The following is a 19,815-nucleotide window of genomic DNA, read 5'->3' as shown; positions in this document are numbered from 1 at the left end:
TAATTAGTAAAAAAGACTTAAATAGCAGTAATTACATTACATATACCAAATAAGCTACAAGGAATGGCCTATATTCTTCAATGTATTTTCTTAAATCATTTCATCTGTGTAATCTAATGACATGAAGTAAAATTAATTGCAATGAATAATGGGGTAAAATAAGAACTCTGAAATTACAGTGGAAGTAACAATCAGTTCTCAGAAACTGATCAGACTCTTAACTGGGAAAATAAGCAGGCCATGGAGTACACTAATAACTCTTGAGATACTGCCATATTATGCCTCCTTGAAAAATTGCTTCTGGGGCGCCTTAACTGACTGGTGGCTCAGTCAATTAAGCATCCAACTTCTACTCAGGTCATGATCTCACAGTTTGGGAGTTTGAGCCCTGCTTTGGGCTCTGTGCTGACAGTTCAGAGCGTGGAGCCTGCTTCAGAATCTGTGTTTCCAATCTCTACGCCCTGCCTACTTGTTCTCTTTCTCTTTCTCTCTCTCAGAAATAATAAATGAAAAAACTTTAATAAAAATATTGCTTCCATAATGAGGCAGACCCAACTTAAATGCTTATAACATTTATAACAGCTTCCAGGCTTTTTGTTTCTAACTATTGCCTAAGCATTCTCTTTATAAAAATTAAGCTTTCTGATAGTATTCTCAAGTCCCTAGCAAACCCTATTAACACTTTGTTCAATTTTGCCCCATTGAAATCATGTATTAATCACTCATCTTGTCTGTACAAAGAACCTGACTTGGGGGTCAAAAATTGCAGAAACCAAGTCTATGGAGCCAATCTCCTTTGGGAAATATATATAATTCATCCATCAAGTTAAATAAATAATCAAATATTTACTGAGCACCAATTATGATCTCAGCAACATAGAATGCTAGAAATGTCAAGGATTACAAAAATGGTCCATTCTAGTGCCCCAAAGCATAAGTAACCAAAAATACCTTTTATTAGTGAAGAAACTGCCAATAAGTAATAAGTCTTAATATAATCTGGAATTATAGCTTCCAAGTATGTGGCTAAAAATCTGCCACACTAAAAAAAACATTCAAGTTAGTCAAAAATGAAGATGACGTTCATTTATCTCTTTGACACCATGCAAAACTCCTATTATTGGTCAATCAAGTTCTGTAGAAATTCTGAACTATTAAAAAATACTAAGTTACAAAAAAAAGTTACCATTTAATTTGATCTCCCGCTTTGGTTATCAATATTATCTAATTAGATCTCCTAATTTATCAAACGGCATTTAGCTACTTAAAAAAAACTTACTATTTCCCTTAAGATGTAAGCAGCCACCTCTATGGATATTTTATGGAATATTTATTTACCACTGACAGCTCCACTGAAATTAGGTGTAGAGACAATATAACATAATTACCTTGGAAAAAATAATGCTAATTCAGATATGAGTATGTTCTCCTGGTATTTCGACTTTCACTTTGCATGTATTTCTTTTTGGCTTAAATGAGGAGACAGTACTTAAGAACTCAGTATTATAAAACAATAGAATCAAAGAGCAGAAACCTCTACTTCTTGACTTATAAAACAAATATAACAATAGTGTCAAGCACAAACCAAAGTGAAGATTAAATAAAGTGTGACATATTTATAGCACAGTGCCTACCACATGAGTGTTCAAAACTATAGCTATTATTCTTTTATTTTAAAAGAATAATATTTGTATTTTAAGTCATGTTCTATTCATGTTAGGATTTTCTAGTAATTTAAGAAAGAGATACATTTACAGCATTGCGAAAGGGTATTTAATATTCGACTTACGATGGGATTACATCCCAAAAAACCCATGGTAAGTTGAAAATACTGAATGTCAAGAATGCATTTAGCACACCTAACCTACTGAACAGCATAGCTTAGCCTAGCTTGCCTTATGCTCAGAACACTTACATTAGCCTGTAGGTGGACAAAATCATTCTAACACAAAGCCTATTGTAAAATGAAGTACCAAATACCTCATGTAATGTACTAATTACTATCCTGAAAGTAAAAAACAGAATGGCTGTAAGGGTACAGAATGGCAGTACCCCCTTGTGATCACATGGCTTACTGGAAGGTGCAGCCCATTGCCACTGCCCGCCATCATTAGAAAGTATCCTATCACGAATCAATAGCCTGGGAAAAGATCAAAATTCAAAATTCAAAGCAGTTTCTACTGAATATGTATTGCTTTCATACCATCATAAAGTCGAAAAATCCTAAGTCAAATAATCATAAGCCAGTGATTTGTCTGTGCTATGAAAGTTATTCCACAACCCAAAAGAAAAATTTGTTTTAAACTATCCACTTCTTGGGGCGCCTGGGTGGCTCAGCTGGTTAAGCCTCCGGCTTGGGCTCAGGTCAGATCTCACGTTCGTGGGTTCGAGCCCCGCGTCAGGCTCTGTGCTGACAGCTAGCTCAGAGCCTGGAGCCTGCTTCCGGTTCTGTGTCTCCTTCTCTCTCTGCCCCTCCCCCTCTCATGTTCTGTCTCTCTCTCTGTATCACAAATAAATAAAACATTTAAAAAAAAAAACTATCCACTTCTTATTTTAAACTCTATAATACAGCATAATGCAACTGTTAAGTGGATAATCTTCACCAACGAATTTAACCTCTTCAGTAAAACTGGGATACTAACTATCTACTTCTCAAGATTGTTAAAAAAATTTAAGAACTTTCTTTGTTCCAAAGTACCTAGTTAGTCTTACCTACTCTTAAGAGTAGCACTAAAGGGGCACCTGGTGGCTCAGTCAGTTGAGCATCTGACTTTGGCTTAGGTCATGATCTCACAGTTCATGAGTTCAAGCCCCACATCACGCTCTTCACCGTCAGCGCAGAGCCTGCTTCAGATTCTCTATCCATCCCTCCCCTGCCCCTCCCCTGCTTGCACTTTCAAAATAAAAAAACATTTTTTTAAACTTAAAAAAAAAGAGTAGCACTGAAAACTAGCTATAAAAGCATTCAAATACAAGCCATATACTAAGTCTTAGCTACTTATATATACTTCATGAAGCAAATTTAAAATAAAATAAAATTAGTTTAAATACCTACCAATGCCAAATCATCTCGACCATAGTCTAGGGCTGCAACCATTACTTGTTCATATATGATCCAAACTATATATAGAGAGAGAGAGAAAAAAACAGAATTTAATGTAAAAATCTCTCAACAGAAATTAGATATTCTTCTTGTTTCTGATATTTTTCAGAAAGTCACTTCTAACTGAAAATTGTTTTACCATATTATATCTGGAATTATAAAAGCATCCTCATATACTTTCAGTAATATAAAATATCTTATTTATCTTATAAAGTAAAAAAAAAAATCTCCCACTATCTAATACCCATGCCTTCTAAAAAGTTCTTTATGATGTACATTTTGACCAGATCAGGACTATCGTCCTGTGAGCATTAAAACAAAAATGCCTATTTGCTAGCTCCACTTCAACCAGGAATTAGAAATCCTTCTCCAAATGATGTATCATGATTTCCTGAAAAGTCTCCTTAAAAAGGGACAAATTATAGCTTGAACAGCAGGAAGAACATACTGAAAAGATGGTTTTCCAAAGAACTAAAAATCATAAATAGAACATGAACTGAGCATGAAAACTTACTATCATCTCCAAGCTTGGAAGCATATTCATTAATTAATTCCTCTCCAACTTCCACAATTTGCTCACTATTTCGTGAGTTTTCTTCCCTCCATTTTCTCATTTTATCTCGCATCTCTGAAAAAAATAAAGTTTATTACTTATATATTTGATCAATGTCAAAAAATTGACAAAGAAGTTGAAATCAATTTTTCAGGAAAATACAGTCATATTTTTGTAAGTCGATGGCATTTCAAAGTTCATAAAGCAGAAAATCAATTATCAAGAGCAACAGATCCTTTAGAAGATTAAAAAGTCATTATAACTGATGTTACAACTATAAAAGTAATGAATGGCTTGAGTCTGCCACAAAGATCTTCCAACCCTTGAAGAAACTATGGATTTTAATATTTTTGAATTTACAGACAACCTTCAGAATTTGATAAAAGCTAAAGATTATTTTCCCAGAAAATAAGAAATGCATAAAACTATACATAGAAATCTCAAAAATCCAAGGTATTCCTAAAGCTCACCTACTCACTCACTTTGCATATTATAAATTATGAGTGAACTGAAGTTTTAAAAAGCAGCATTTTGATAACAGAAATAATAACTGAGAAAAAGGAAGAGCACCTAATCCAGTAAACAGAAGAGTCCTTTCTCATATAGTTAAGGAAGAATGAACCGTCCACCAATCACATACATGCTTTCTTACTACCTCTAAAAATCTAACATACTTACTCACCTTTTCCTTCTACAGACAGATGCAGAATAGATTTAAACAATTAAATTGCTATAAAACACATAAGTTAAATAAACAATATGATCGATTCCTAAAGAATAAGTATAAAAGAAGCACAAGGTATTTTCATCACTTTCATATATATTATCTGAGTACCTAAAGCTCAAAGTCTAAAAATGAAAATAAAAATCACAAGATGAATATAGATCCTAAATGTTCTTAGCCAATCAAATTAACGGTTAATTCTTTCTTCTGATAACTAGAAATCAGCTGGACTCTCATTCTGCTTGGGGATTTGAACTCAATCTGAAAAGTTTGAAGAGGAAATGAACAAAAAAGCAGGTTATTCATACTCCAGAGGTTAAGGGCTCAGTCCTGTAAAACTGCCCTACTTTCACATCAATCACAAGTCAGGGCCACCACTATTTCTGACCAACTCACTATAAAGTCTGGGGCTCTCACAACCTCCTCTTCAGGTTTGCTAGAATGACTCACAGAACTTAGATGAGAACTCACTTACTATTATGGGTTTATTATAAAGTATACAATTCAGGAAGAGTCAAATAGAAGAGATACATAGGGCAAAGTGAAGGGAGAGAGGGGAAGCGGAGGAACTTCCATGCTTTTTCTAAGCTAATTACAGTACTTTTTGAATAAGTCATTTCCAAAGCTTTAATTCATGATGCTATTCAATGAAATTTGATCTGGAAAGGTCTGAAACCTTCATTTTACAAACAAGCAAATATATCCTATTAGTACAATAAGCTGCCTAAGTCTATCTAACATACTTCGGAAATGATTCCAGCACTAGAAAAATGACGTACAGTATTTTTGTGAAAATGTGGTCATGTTTATTATTAATGTCATTAACAATTCATTTAGTCAACAAATAATTACCGAGCTCCTCCAAAATGTCCAGCACAAGAACAAGATCTACCTGGTCCCTCCCTTCATTCTAAGAGACAAAATTCTAAAACTTAACAAACTGAATAAGTACTTCAATAGTATGAGGACACAGAGTTAAAAGACCAGAGGTATATTGCTGCTTTTGCTGGTTTCTTTTTTTTTCTTTTCAAAAACTTTTAGTGGAGGAGTAGGGTAGGTGGTCAGGGAAGGTTTTCTGAAGTATGTGACCTTTGGAGGGAATTCTGAGAAATGGTAATGGGTAATGGTAGCAAGTGTAGGATAAGAAAGGAGAAACACTCCTAGGGGAAGAAATGACATCTGTCCAGCCCTAAGACAAGAGGAGCATAAGACGTTTAGGGAATTCAACAAAAGCCAACATAGCCAGCTCATACATAAGGGGGGAAATAGATACAGCTAAAGGCACAGACAGGAACTAAACTATCTTTTTATAAAAACTTAATACTTTAAAAGCACTTTAATGTTTTCTTTTTTGTTTAAACTTGTGGAGTAGTTAATATTTATTATTCTAAATAGAATTACATCACTTCTCATGAGAATGCCTACAGAATAAGGTCCAAGTTACCCAGTTGTATCACCTTGTCTGCTGGTAGGTAAGATAGTTACACACCTACTTGTTCCTACCATCTAATAAACCTATACTGAACATAACTTCAAACTAGCACTTTCTAAAAAGTATGAAATATTTGAAACATTTTTAAAGTAGCATTAAAAATAACAGCCACATATCTTACCATCTGGCTACTAAATATCCTGATAAAAGCCTTTTAAAACTATGTATTTATGTATGTCTTCTCCATTAGGCTGTAAACTCCTTGAAGGTAGGGACTAGGTGTTATTGAATTCAATATAGCCAAGATCTAGCACTAAGTACTTAATATTTTTGTTTAATATAAGGAATTCTCTCAAATACTGAGGTTCACAGTGCACCAGAGGGCACAAAACCAGGTACAAATTATTGAACTCAGTTCAAGTATAAAGGAATTTTACTTTTTTCCATACCTGTTTGCAATTTTGTAAAACTGGATAGGTATAGTCACCATTAAATGGTCAATATGGCTTTCAGTCCTCATGTTATTAGGTCATTGTTTAAACATCTGAAGAAAGCATTCACTGAACAAGCTATTGAAGTCTGTTAAATGCTGGGAATATACATTTCAATTACACAATTTTTATTCCTTAGAGAAACTTTTAGCTCTCCTCTTAGCCATGCTTCCCACTGAAGTTTTTAAGAAAAGAAAATGTCTTACACAATCGGATCCAAGTCTGGGTGCTTCCAGATTTAAACACACTCCACCTTAAAGTAGGATGGGGAAAGAAGCCTACCACACTTGAGCATATGCCCAAGATAACCAGTTCTTTACCCCTTCATAAAAGAGATTATTTGCAGGAAGAAGAAAAATGTGCTATGTGCATAAATGTGTTTTCAGGGGGAATGGGGCAGCGAATAATGAAGAGAAATCAGAAACCCACTTTTGCAGCGAGAACAAAATGTAAAATGGCATGTAAAAGAATTGGATTTGTTCATGAGTCTTCCACAGACCTTTCCAGTGTTGTAACCCTTACACAGCACTGAATAAAGGGACTTACAAGCCCTGTATTTCCTGGGAGCTGGGAAGCTTCAGCAAGCAAGTATCCCGCTTCCTCCGCGCCGCCCAGCAGCCGCTATAAAATGTGTGACAGCCCCAGGACCCACCCGCTTTATAATGGAAGCTGCCCTGGGCCATTGTACTGGCGTGGAAATATGTGGGCCCCTAGGCCTATCGATGAGCACAAGCGGTGTAGAACACGGCGGATTCTAGTAGGCGACCGGGCCACGGAAGGGGTCGGCCTGAACCTCCACCTCAACGTGGCCCGGCCACAGAGAGCTCCAGTGCAGAAGACAGCCGGAGAATCCAGGTCTCTACGGGCAGCAGGTACTGCCGAACCGCTTCCCAGACTTTTGGTCTTTCCGCACCCGCCCTGTCCCCAGTTACCTTCCCAAGTGACATCGTAAAGCTCTGACACCTTCGCCATCTTCTCAGAACCCGGGTCAGAGGGAGGGGAAACGCCGTCACGTGACCTACGACCGCGCGGTAGCGGCTTACGACATCATTTTTCATTGGTCGAGAGAGCGGAGGGGGCGGGATCCTCCGCGCACGTGCACGCGGCTCAGTGGAGGGGCTGTTGGGGAAGGGGGCGGAGCGAGCTGGGCGGCGAGCGGCGCCCCGGGACTCTGAGGACACCGTGGCTAGCCGCCGGAGGCAGGAGTCGGCGTGGGATGAGGTGATTATTTCACCGGGAGTTTTAGTAAATGCTGCTTGTTGTTTTTTATGTGTGCCACATTTTTTCTTTTTTTCTTTTTACATAGATGTATTCATTCTCTTCCCACTCCCCAATTCAGTCTCTTGTTCTCTTCATGTACCGCTGCAACACAACATTGTGCTCCAATCCTTTATTGTCCACAACCTTTCTACTCCCTAAACGGGATTTGCTTTCCATTTCCTTTTGAAACTGACTAAACTGATACGCTCCAAAATGTTTTACTAATCTTTTTGAGGGACTAAGCGGGAGTCTGCCTTTCCGCATAACGTTTGTGTGGCACATGCATGTCTTCGTGCCAGCCTGGATCACTGTCTGCCACTCTAGATTTGAAAAGTCGTAAGATCAGCCAATATGTAAATTCCTATAATTAAATGAATGAAATAACTAAATAAATGTACGAATGAGACCATCAGAGCCCCTGCACGTCGCTCCTCTGTAATCTCAAAAGGGGAGGGTGGAGAGGAAGGCCTCTTTCCCCACTTTTTCCCACCAAGCTAATTGCTTTCAGGCACTTTTAGACGTAGTTTACTAGAGCTAGGAAGAAATGTCCGGAGGAGAAGCAAGAAAAATACGTTCCAACGCATATTTTTAGTATTTAAAATAATGGAAACAAAATCGTAAAGAGAGAATATGTGAAGTGAAGAAAGGCTAAAAATTCCTATAGTTAAGGGTCAGTGAAAAAGAGGCAATCAAGATAAGAGGAAAAAAGAGAGTCATATCCCACAAGCCAAGGGAGTAGAATTTAAAAAGGAAAACTATGAATGGCACCTGCCACAGAGAAGTTCTGTAAGGGCAGAAAAGACTATTGAACTTATAAAATTCAAGTAGATTCTGAATGAGCTTCCATTTTCTCCAAACTAAACAGACCTTTTAGAAGCTCTTTATTCAAAAAATTAAACACCCTCCACTCAGAAATTCACGTATTTGGGGTGCCTGAGTAGCTCAGTCACTTAAGTGTCAGACTCTTGATTTCACTTCAGGTCATGATCTCACAGTTTGTAAGTTCAGGCCCCATGTTCGGTTCTGCACTGACAGCTTGGAGCCTGGAGCCTGCTTCAGATTCTGTGTCTCCCTCTCTCTGCCCCTCCCCTGCTTGCAATTCTGTGTGTCTCTCTCTCTTTCGGAAATAAACATTAAAAAAAAATTTTTAGGGGCACCTGGATGGCTCAGTCGGTTAAGCATCGGACTTCAGCTCAGGGTATGATCTCCCGGTTAGTGAGTTCAAGCCCCAAGTCAGGCTCTGTGCTGACAGCTCAGAGCCTGGAGCTGCTTCAGATTCTGTGTCTCCCTCTTGCTCTGCCCTCCCTTGCTCATGCTCTGTCTCTCAAAAATAAATAAATGTTAAATTTTTTAAATTAAAAAATAAAAGAAATTCATATATTCTAAGTCTTCAATCAAACAGGTTGGTGTAATGGAAACAACAAGGACTCAGTCAGACAGATTTGAGTCCAAGCTCCACTGTTTAGTAGCTGGTTGACTTTCAGAATGTGCATCTCTGAGCATCAGAGTTTCAAATTTATAAAAAGAAGTTAATCATATCTATATAAAAAGAAAATGTCTACTTTGAGTTGTTATTAAGGTTAAAAGATAGTGCATGACACTGCCATGGAGGTACCAGTCCTTTGGCTATAAATATAAATATGCTGATGACACCAAAAATTCTCCCCTGAAACCGAGGGTGGCTTTTTTGACACATTCACTTAGATAGCTAACATGCATCTCTAAGTTAGCATATCCCAAACAGAATTCTGGATTCCTGCCACCATGCCCCCCGCCAAGTCGCCCTTCCGCACTGCAGTTAAACTGTCCACCTAGTTGCACAAACTAAAATTTTAGAAAGTATTGTCGATTCTCCATCCTCTATATGCAGTCTATCAGCAAATTCTATATTGTACTTGCAAAATTTTCCCAAAATCTATTTGCATCTCCATTGCTACTACTTCAGTCTAAGCTTATGGCTCTCAAATGACTCTCCCAAGCAATAAAAAATATACTGTAAACACTTTACCACAGTTTACAAGGCTTTACTCAGTTTGGCTCTCTTCTACATCTCTTACCTCATCTACCAGTCTTTCTTCACTAGACCCAAGTCATTCTCACCTACTTCCTATTCCTCAAACATGCCAAATTCCTATCTGCCTTGAGTCTGGCATTTGCCCCTTACCCCTTTTCCTGGAATGTTCATCTCCATCATCGAGTGGCTGTCTTCTTTTTGTCATTCATATTTCAGTTGTATTTAAAATTACTATCTACTTATAAAGAGGTCTTTCTTGACCATCCAATTAAAAGTGGCTCCTAATTAATGCCTTTTGCATCATTATGACACTTCCCACGTTTTCTGTTTACTTACTTTTTGTATGTTTCATAATTGTCTAAGATCCTTGAGAGTATGGACTTTGTCAGTTTAGTTGTGTCATTTTAACCTAGAAAAACACCTGGCATATGGTAAATGTTTGTTGAATGAGTGAATTAGATATTAAAAAAAAAAAAATAACAGCTCATATAAGTGATTGTTAGGATAATATTTCATAATAGTAAACAGATGAATTCTATTTCTTGGTTATGGATGGGAGGTTCTCATTTTATATCTAATCTTTTCCTAAAAATTATAAACATAGTTGAGTTTGGGACCATACCTATCTGTTTTACATTTTCCAGCTACTTACCACAGTATGTGGTATATGTATTTGTGACATACATCTACAAATAATTATTTGTACTAAATTGTTTATGCCCAACATTTTGTTGGATTTTTTTGAGGGTGAAAGCCCAAGGAGGTATCTTTTAAATACTTACAATGGATATTAACAGTTAATGAATTAAGAGAGTAAATATCCTCAGTCATTTCAATTAAATGCTCTTGTAACTAGCTGCTCCTGTCTCTCAGGCAATAAACCATATGACACTGGGTTAAAGAGGTCATTTTCAGTATTTTTTAGCTGGAAACTTGAATGATTTCATTTTAGACTTAAAAAGTATTTATGAATTGTTAAAACTATATTTTTAAAGCTTTTTTGTCTGCAACCCATATTAAGAAATACATTTTGGGGTGCCTGGGTGGCTCAGTCTCTTGAGCGTACAACTTCGGCTCAGGTCATGATCTCACAATTCATGGGTTCAAGCCCCACATCGGGCTCTGTGCTGACAGCTCAGAGCCTGGAACCTGCTTCGGATTCTGTGTGTGTCTCTCTCTCTGCCCCTCCCCTGCTCATGATCTGTATCTCTCTGTCCTTCAAAAATAAATAAATGTTAAAAAAAATACATTTTACATCACACAGTATGCATAAATACATGTAAAACTGAAACAACACTTACGAACTAGCCTTACAATGTGTCTTGTCCTCTATAGTTTCTTTTCAAATTGAGTCCTTTTCATTTTATTTTCTTAAAGCACTAGTTGCAACCCATTAATAGGGTAATGCCAGTACTTTGAGAAATGAGTGGACATGATATGTTTCCTAATCTGCCCTGAAGTGATGATTTGCTCAAGTTCTTGCCACTATGGGGTAACATAGACCATAAATACATATGAAGGAGATCAGCTATTTATATCCTAGATAAAAGATGAAATATTTATAGGAAAAATATTTTTAAAGGAAACATTTTTACCAATAGTACACTCTGAAGAAGGAAAATGACTGTGTGTTTATATATTATAACATTTTAGATGTCTAATAAAACTTGCCCTCCTCAGGCACAGTCAGAAAAAAACTGGTATGTCAGTGACAAAACTTTTTATTCTTTAACATTTTATATTGTAATTATAAATGTAAATTAAAAAGAAATATCTTCTATAGATAAAACCATAACCCTGAGAACATAAACAAGAGTGTACTTTATATAAATTTTCTTTTATAAAACATTTTCAAAATGTTATCTCCCACCCTTTTACTCCTTTGCAAAAGAAGCTTTCATTCGTGTTTATTAAAAATATTTAATTCTGTTTCTCTACCTGAACACTCCCCAGCATTGGTGACAAGTATCAAGGAAATATCCAAGCAGCCAAATATTGGATCATACTAATCATTAGACATGGTTAGGGAAATACTATCTCATCTAACGATCTCAGTAAAACAGTGAAAAAGACATATGAATGTGGTCTATGATATGCCTTTTTTATGTGACACTATTGTATGATTTTCATTTTTTTATTAGCTCATGTTTGAATAGTTAGAATGATAATACATCAGAATGAACTAGATTCAGAAAGGAATAACTTTGAATAAGCCTATATTTTCTTTGAGATGGGATAAGCTCTATTTATTAAGCCTGGTTGGCCCACAAAGCACTTTGGAGTGCTTCTCTTTTATGATCAAAGTTTACTTAATTCAATTAATATCTTTAGACATTATGAAAGACTATACCAACTTCTTAAGAGTAATAAAACTTATGACATTTATAAAATAGACATCATTTAACAAGACAGAGCATAATACCATTTTAATAGATTTTGCAATATCCAAATTATCAAGTCACATATTTAGAATCTACTATCTGTTTTGTTCTGTCTTAATCATAGTGAACTAAAATATCCCACATTATGTATCCCACATTTTATAACTTATATTTACTATGACAATTATCCATGAAAGTAAATTAGTCTCAGTACAACTTTCATATAAAATTTACTATAGCTTTTAAATCATGTTATTGTTTCTAATTAGTGAATCAAACCATAAGTCCCTTTGTATTTAAGGGAAAATATTACTTATTTCATCTTAATTCCATGTCACTAGATTTTCACTGTGACACATTCACATTTGGAAGGAAGTTTTCCTTAGAGTTCTATTTACCAAACACCATATCAACACGGAGTTGATTTAGGAACCTTCTGAACATTGTTTTTTATTACATTTTTTACAGATTATGTAATCTAATATGCTCTGTCCAAACAGGACAGCCTATACCCCCTTTGCTGGCATAATTGTAACATTTAGGCACTTCTATTTTTTCCATCTTTGCCTTCATTTGTAATATATATGTCTTAAAATGTGCCAGCAGTTCATTCCACATCCCAATTATATTATTTTAGAAAATAAAGGAGAGTCTCTGGGAAACATTTTCAGTGAGATCACTTTGGTTCTTTCACAGTGGAATTCACAAACTGATAATTACCGCTCTGTGCCATAGTTGTAACAGTGAAGAGGAAAGTACATCCAGAAAGAGTACACCCAGAATTTTTCCCACATGAGCAATAACTTAGAGCTGTTACTTTTTGAGATTTATAACCATACTTAAGAGTCTACGTTTTAAATGATAGTTAATGTTCACAAAGTGCATATTCTGTTCTGATACATAATACATCTGTGCGTATGAAACAGTCCTTGTGCAGAATACATCTTTGTAAACATCCCTTTTGGGTACCAAACATCCAGGAGTCTTTACAAACTATTATGGTGACCTGATGGTCTCTGGAGCCCATATAGACTTCATTTTCTATGATAGAACTATAACTAGATTCTGTACTTGAAAAAATTTTCAAAAAAGTATTTATTCACAACAAATAAATTGCATTATGGGTACATTCCCATAAAAGATACTAAGTATTAACTTATACATTTCTCCTAAGTTCATGTTATTCTGTTACAGACACAATTTTTGTTTTCCTACAGTTTCTCTTCTGTGATTCATTAGCATCACTCTAGCCACAAATGTCTTACGTTGTTCATTCAGACCTACAGTTCTGATATATCTTACCCTTGCCATCAGGCCACAAGCTCATTTCCTCTACTGGTCATCTTTTTCTCTGGGTGGTCATGCTGATTTCTTTTGGCTAGAATTGACTTAAATGCCAGTAGCAACACTGGGCACAAAGTGTCCATCTTATCTTACAGATCATAAATTCTATGCATTTTTGCACATACAAAGGTTTACTTGGTCAACTCCATGGATTTATTTGGGAAAAGGCCTGGTTTCTTGGCAGAATTTCACTAAGAAAACTGCCCAACCCCCAAATCCATTCTAGCAACCTCACCCATTTCTATCTCATACCTGTAGGAACAGCACAATCTCAAATGTTTTTTTTAAACTTATGTAACATAATTTTTAAATTCTACTTAAAATCCCTTTTTCTTAATTGAAGTATAGGTAGCATAATGTTATATTCATTTCAGATGTGCAGTACAGTGACTCAACAATTACTCAGTGCTCATCATGAGAAGTGTACTCTTAATCCCCTTTATCTACTTCACCCATCCCCCTGACTACCTCCTCTCTGGCAGTCACCCACTTATTCTCTATATTTAAGAGTCTGCTTTTTTGTTTGTTTCCTTTTTTCTTAGCTTGTTTGTTTCTTAGGTTGTACATATGAGTGAAATCATATAGTGTTTGTCTTTCTCTGTCTTCTTTCACTTTGCATTATATTCTATTGGTCCAATTATGTTGTTAAAATGGCAAAATGTCATTTTTTATGGCTGAGTAATAAAAAATTATTACTTGTGTATTAACTGTGTATTTTTCTGTACCCATTCATCCATATATGGACACTTGGGTTGCTTCCATATTGTAGCTATTGTAAATAATGCTGCGATAAACATAGGGGTGCATATATCTTTTTGAATTGCTTTTGTTTTCTTTGGGTAAATACCCAGTAGGGAGATTACTGGATCATATGGTAATTGTATTTTTAATATTTGAGGGAAACCACCATACTATTTTCCACAGTAGCTGTACCAACTTACATTCCTGTCAGTAGTGCACAAGGGTTCCTTTTTCTTCACATCTTGTCAACACTTGTTATTTCTTGTCTTTTTGAGCTTAATTATTCTCCCAGCTGTAAGGTGATATCTCATTGTGGTTCTTTATCTTAGAACTGTAAGTTAAGGAACAATAAAAGTGTGCTTTAATCCTGCAAGTCAGTTCAAATTGCTGACACCTCACTAGAAATGTTTTGAGCAATAGAATATTTTAACTTCCTTCTGCCATTATACTTCCATTACAGATTCCTTTGCATCTTTTAATAAATGGGTTTGAGCATTTCTGTGGGTGAGTGGGGGCTGCAGCCATGAAAAGGGGGTGTTTTCAATTGATGCAGTTTTCTAGCAATAGCAAGATTATAGAATATTAAACATAACCTCTACCTAACCTTGAGAAAACATCAGGAAAACCCAGACTGAGAGCCATTCTACAAGAATAACTGACTAGTATTCATTAGAGAGTGACAGTGACATACATGTTCTTCTAGGCCTTTAGACAAATGTTTAGTCCATTGACAGATTTTAATGTCATATATGTGATGGGATTAAGTGTACAGTCCTAACAGTTATAAAAGTCCCCAAAGTAGTTCTTATTAATTACAAATTGTACATACCATGTCATAGAAGGTGTGGAGTTTCATTACATCCAAGGTAGCAGCAATGCATTATTTGCCAACACACATGTACATTGCTCTCTACCCCCAGGTTGCCTATTCTAGCTATGTAATTAAGCAATTTGAGAAAGTTATTTTAACTTTATTGAACCCTAGTTTCCTCATATGTCAAATGAGCATATTAATATTTGCTGATTATAACAAGGATCACAAGGAATAAACACAGAATTTCTCACACAGAGTTTGGCATGTGATATAATACCCTACAATTATATACCAATTATTGAGTACTTACTCTGTACGGGCCCTTAACAAATTGCTGTAGATCATTTAATTTTTACAACAACCCCACTTTGCAGATAAGGGAATATTTTGGAGAGGTTAAATAACTCCCCCAAACAAATTATGATATACCCCTTCCCAGAGTAGGAGCTTAGTAAAGAGTAGCTTTGTCATTTTGGTACTCTGGGAAGGGGAAGCTTGGGTGGGGAAGGTTTTCAGACCATGATGCATGTTTGATGCCCATGAAAGAAAAAAGAAAAGTAGGACGTTAGACTGGACAGAAAGTGTCTCATGCCATGATTTAGATCTAACAAAGGATCAACCAATTCAATAAAAAAGCTCCTGAGCAGAGATTACCCTTTAGAGGAGACCTACACTGGCCAGAAATGAGGCCCTAAAACCACCACATGTTCAGTTGTTGGCTAGTGGCTGCCTGCTCAGAGGCTAAGATAAATTTTGAATGCTTTAATAACTAGAGGCTGTCAACTTCCTTGAACTTGCAGTTGAATAGCAAGTTCTTTCTTGAAGTGAGATTCTATCAGCACACCTCATTAGCCCCCACAGGAGCCATTAGTTATTATTATTATTCCATTCTGGGCGTAATTTTCAATTTTTGTTTAGAAGTAAGTCTCCTGAAAAACTAGCTAGACTCAAACGCTGTTGAATGTAGCTATTAGACATGAAAATTTCATTTCAATTCCACAGAATGTCTTCTTCCAGTATATGATTAATAGCTCAGCAATGATTGCTTTGTATTGAAGAAAAGACATGGTAGATTATATATATCCCACAGAGACTTGAAAATTTGCTTGTTTTGTTTTCTTAATGAGACACTAATCAGGAATTATTCACCCTTTTCTTGGTATTGGACTTAATGCTACTGCCATTGATAAATTACCTAGGATTTCGTATTTCTTTCTTTTTTCAGTCAGATTCCAAATATCTACAAGTAATTTAGGATTTTTAAACATCTTTCCAAGAATAACAGCATAACTGAAAAATGGCAGCAGTTCTAAAATTCTATAACTCAAGATCTCCATAAAGTACTAGAGAATTCCAAAGATGCTGCACTCACAATGCCCCTTGATAATTCATTGAGTAGCTGCCTTACTATCATTAATGACTGCTTGTTAATAAACTTAAGTAAGGCCAAATTTTATTAATACTTTCCCCCAAAACACAGAAAATTGATTACAGGTCTGAAATATGAATGGTGCATATCCAAAAACCCTCACTGTCAACCTATACTTCTTCTGAATGCCGGGACGGTCCTAGTTAGCATTTGCTGTGCTGCACAGATGCCCTTCAAGAAAGGGTATTGCAAGTGGTTCATACCTGGCCTGCCAGAATGAATGAAATTGGTGCCTAATGGTAGGAGGCAGGGTGCTTCCCAGAGTCAAATGAATAAGCAAAGTTATTGAAAGACTGTACCTTTTAAAGAAACAAAGCAACAAAAGAGTAGTGGTGAACAAGGAAAAACTTTAGCAGTTATTTTCAGGGAGCAGTTAAATGGGACACAGAAGCTATGAATATCAATGCACAAATTCAGGTGTGTAATAACAAAATAGCATTTTTATAAAACTCAATTTCTATTTGAGTACCTTCTTGGAAGAAGACAAAAATTTAATCTCAGTTTGGAATTTGCCCCTGCATTGCTGCCTTCTCCTTTTTCACGGCTACTCTGACTTGTGTGAAAGTGATATTTAGAATATTGAACAAATCTGAGGCAAGGTCGCTGACTGTGATGGGAGCCTTCAAAATGGTCCCCAGTGATTTTCACCTCCTCTGTAGTACACTATGGCCCCTCCCACATTGAATATGGGTGACCCATGTTATCAATAAGATATTTTAGAAATGATGAAATATAACTTTTGAAGCTGTAATAAAAAACATTGTAGCTTCTGCCTTGCTCTCTCTTAGATCACTCTTTCTGGAAAAGAAAGCCCCCATGTCATGAAGACAATCATGCAGCTTTACAGAAAGATCCACATAGTGAGGAACTGAGATCTCCTGCAACTTGCAAGCATGTGAGTGACACATCTTAGGATTGGTCCTCCATCCTGTCAAGACTTCAGACTCAGCTGACATAGTGAGTGCAAACTCACGATCTATGTTTAGCAAGAACAGCTCAGCTAAGCTTTCCCAAATTCCTGACCCACAGAAACTATGTGAGATAACAAATGTTTATTGTTGCTTTAAGCTGCCAGTTTTTGGAATGAAGTGTTATATACAACAATAGATAACTATTACACCAAACAGTCAGAAAGGATATAGATACTGTCTTTAGTGCTTATGCAGCATCCTGGAGCCTCCTCTGCCATTTGAGGCATTATTCTTCAGTTTGGGGAAGATAGTTGACTCTGGGTAATGGCTATTTATGAATGCAAAGTACTTTGATAATTTATCAACCAGTATAGCCAAACCAGTTCTATGTCAGTCATGCTCATGTAGTCTCAAGGCATTAGGAAGCCCACTTGGTCTTCCAATTAGCAGTATAGGCCCTTCTTTCTCTCCACAAGTGCCTCCAGGTCTTGTGGCTCACCTAACTACATTTGGATCACATGGAAATTTGAGGTCCCCTCCCTATGCATGTTTCCAGTCTTATTTTTCTGTGCCCTTTCACCTCCTCGAGATCCTGAGGAGACATAAGATTTCCCTCCCTAGGAGCCTCCAAACTTGAATTCTATCAGCTCCCCTTGAGACTCCACTTCCTTACTACTCCGGCCTCCATTCCCCAACCGTATGAGAATAGTATTTCAGAGTCAAGGAACATACCCTTTCATCCTCAGTGCTTTATTCCCCAGGCATTGTCTTGTGGTTTTGCCAGGTACACCTATGTATATCCTCTCTGATGAGTTTTGAAAACCAAAACCAGAGAGATGAGGTTCCCGACTTCTCGGTTTTCTCCCTGACACTCCCCAAGACAGTAATTCAGGGTCTGGAGGAAAGTGAGGCAAGTTTCACTCTTAGAGAGACAGGAAGAAAAAGAAGATATCACTTCTTACCTTAAAAATGTTATCCCACTGACCTATCTCTAGAGAAATTAATATCTGCCACTAAAGAACTGTTGTATTGGCTGGGACAGGATTATTTCCTCAAAGTTCAACAGCCTCTAAATTATAGCTGTTTGCTCTAATTCCATAATGATTAAGCAACACTTTGGTTTGCTTTTCAAAGTACCTAGGCAGGTACTTGAAGGAGTTACTTTCCTCACAAAACCTGGGAGGAAATCAAAAGGTAAATTGATACTATACTTCATATTTTGTATCCTTTTCCTACAGAGATCCTTATCTGAATTCCCCATGCTGTGGTTAGGTACCTTGCTCATATGCTCCAGTATTCTCTCTCCCTAAAAGCACTTATCCCACTGTATTATAATCATTATATATCATCATTTGTGTCTATCACTAGACTCTAAGCTTGATTCAACATCTGTGTGTCACATTCATGATCTGTCCCCAGAGACTCAATAATTATTTGTAGAAAGGCAGAAGCTCCATTAGATTAATGCTTACTTATTTGGGGCTTTAGGACCCAGTAAAATTTCCAGGAAAAAGGTGAAGCAGTCAGTATAAATTGCCAACTTTTTATTTTGCTAAGGGAGAATGTTAAAAGTAATAATAACTTAGTTTCACATAATTTTATCTTAAAATTGCTTTTTTAACACCAAAGGAGTTATAAGATTTACTAAAGAACAGTCCCTGAAAAGGAGTGAGTTTAACTTCTTCACCACAGACCAGTTAAAAGAGAGCTGGGGAGAGTGAGGGACACAAACCATGAGGGACTATTGAATACTGAAGAGGAACCATGGACTGAAGGGGGAGGGGGGAGGAAAAGGAGGGGATAATGGTCACAGTGGGGGGCACTTGTGGGGAGAAGCCCTGGGTGTTATATGGAAACCAATTTGAAAATAAACTATTAAAAAAAAACTTCTACGTGAATTGGCACCACATGGCAGACACATTTGAGAACTGCTGAAACTTCTTAAATCCCTTCCTACTTTCAGATAGATGTTAAGTCAATTTGAAATAATTCACCTATTTTCAAGGTGGCAGCTTCTAGATTTTTTTAAAGAAATACTCCCAAGTAGATGAAACTAGTTTCCTGTCCTTACTATCTATGTCTTTAAAGGAAAATAAACAGTCACTGAACATCTTGTCACATGATTCTCAGCTGGGACTTACTAGCCTTTTCAAGATTTTTGGATTCAAAATCCTGAAGGAGTGAACATATTACAAAGTAAGAACTACTGTAATTTTGTTTGTCTTTGAAACATGTTCAGGGATGGGTTGCTCCAGTCTGATCTAAGAAGAAAAATAAAATTATAGTTGAAGTATTATCACATGACGCAAAACATTTCTGGCAAATTTATGTTGAATATAGCTCTTGTCTCATAGATTCAGCAAATTTCATTTTGATTAAATTGTACACTAAAACAACATAAATGTATTATTAGTGTTTCACTTTACAAATCAGAGAAATTCTTGACAAAACATTGGATATGTAAAGAGCATTTTTATTGGAACTAGAAAAGAAGGTACTATTATTGCTGCAAATAGGTGTGGTATTGACAAATGGCAAAGACAATAAAGAAAACACAGAAGCCATGTTTATATTTTAAATGTCACTTATTTTGAGAACGCATGGGATAAATTACAGCA

General features: G+C 36.4%; 1 protein-coding gene and 1 long non-coding RNA gene across 5 annotated transcripts in view; one reads left to right on the top strand and one right to left on the bottom strand.

The window, feature by feature from the left end:
• The window catches only part of EMC2 (ER membrane protein complex subunit 2), a 46,704-nt gene extending 39,393 nt beyond the window's left edge, over window positions 1–7,311 (bottom strand). For all 4 annotated transcript variants that reach the window (XR_003903259.1, XR_003903258.1, XM_029923719.1 and 1 more), the window contains exons 1-3: window positions 7,236–7,311; window positions 3,618–3,731; window positions 3,056–3,120 (exon numbers count right to left, since the gene is read on the bottom strand). Coding sequence is in view for 2 of the 4 variants with exons in the window: in XM_029923719.1 (XP_029779579.1) it covers window positions 3,056–3,120; window positions 3,618–3,731; window positions 7,236–7,275 (219 nt within the window). In the remaining 2 variants the exon portion in view is untranslated. The remainder of the gene's footprint in view (window positions 1–3,055; window positions 3,121–3,617; window positions 3,732–7,235) is intronic.
• A 123-nt stretch (window positions 7,312–7,434) lies between these two features.
• On the top strand, window positions 7,435–19,747 carry LOC115279509. The gene is made up of 3 exons (XR_003903477.1): window positions 7,435–7,524; window positions 17,075–17,243; window positions 19,286–19,747. It is a non-coding gene; the product is annotated as an uncharacterized LOC115279509 (long non-coding RNA).
• The last annotated feature ends 68 nt before the right edge of the window (window positions 19,748–19,815 follow it).

The sequence above is a fragment of the Suricata suricatta genome, chromosome 15 (assembly GCF_006229205.1).
Source record: "Suricata suricatta isolate VVHF042 chromosome 15, meerkat_22Aug2017_6uvM2_HiC, whole genome shotgun sequence".
Taxonomy (NCBI): Eukaryota; Metazoa; Chordata; class Mammalia; order Carnivora; family Herpestidae; genus Suricata; species Suricata suricatta.
This window is presented reverse-complemented; position numbering and strand designations above follow the sequence as displayed.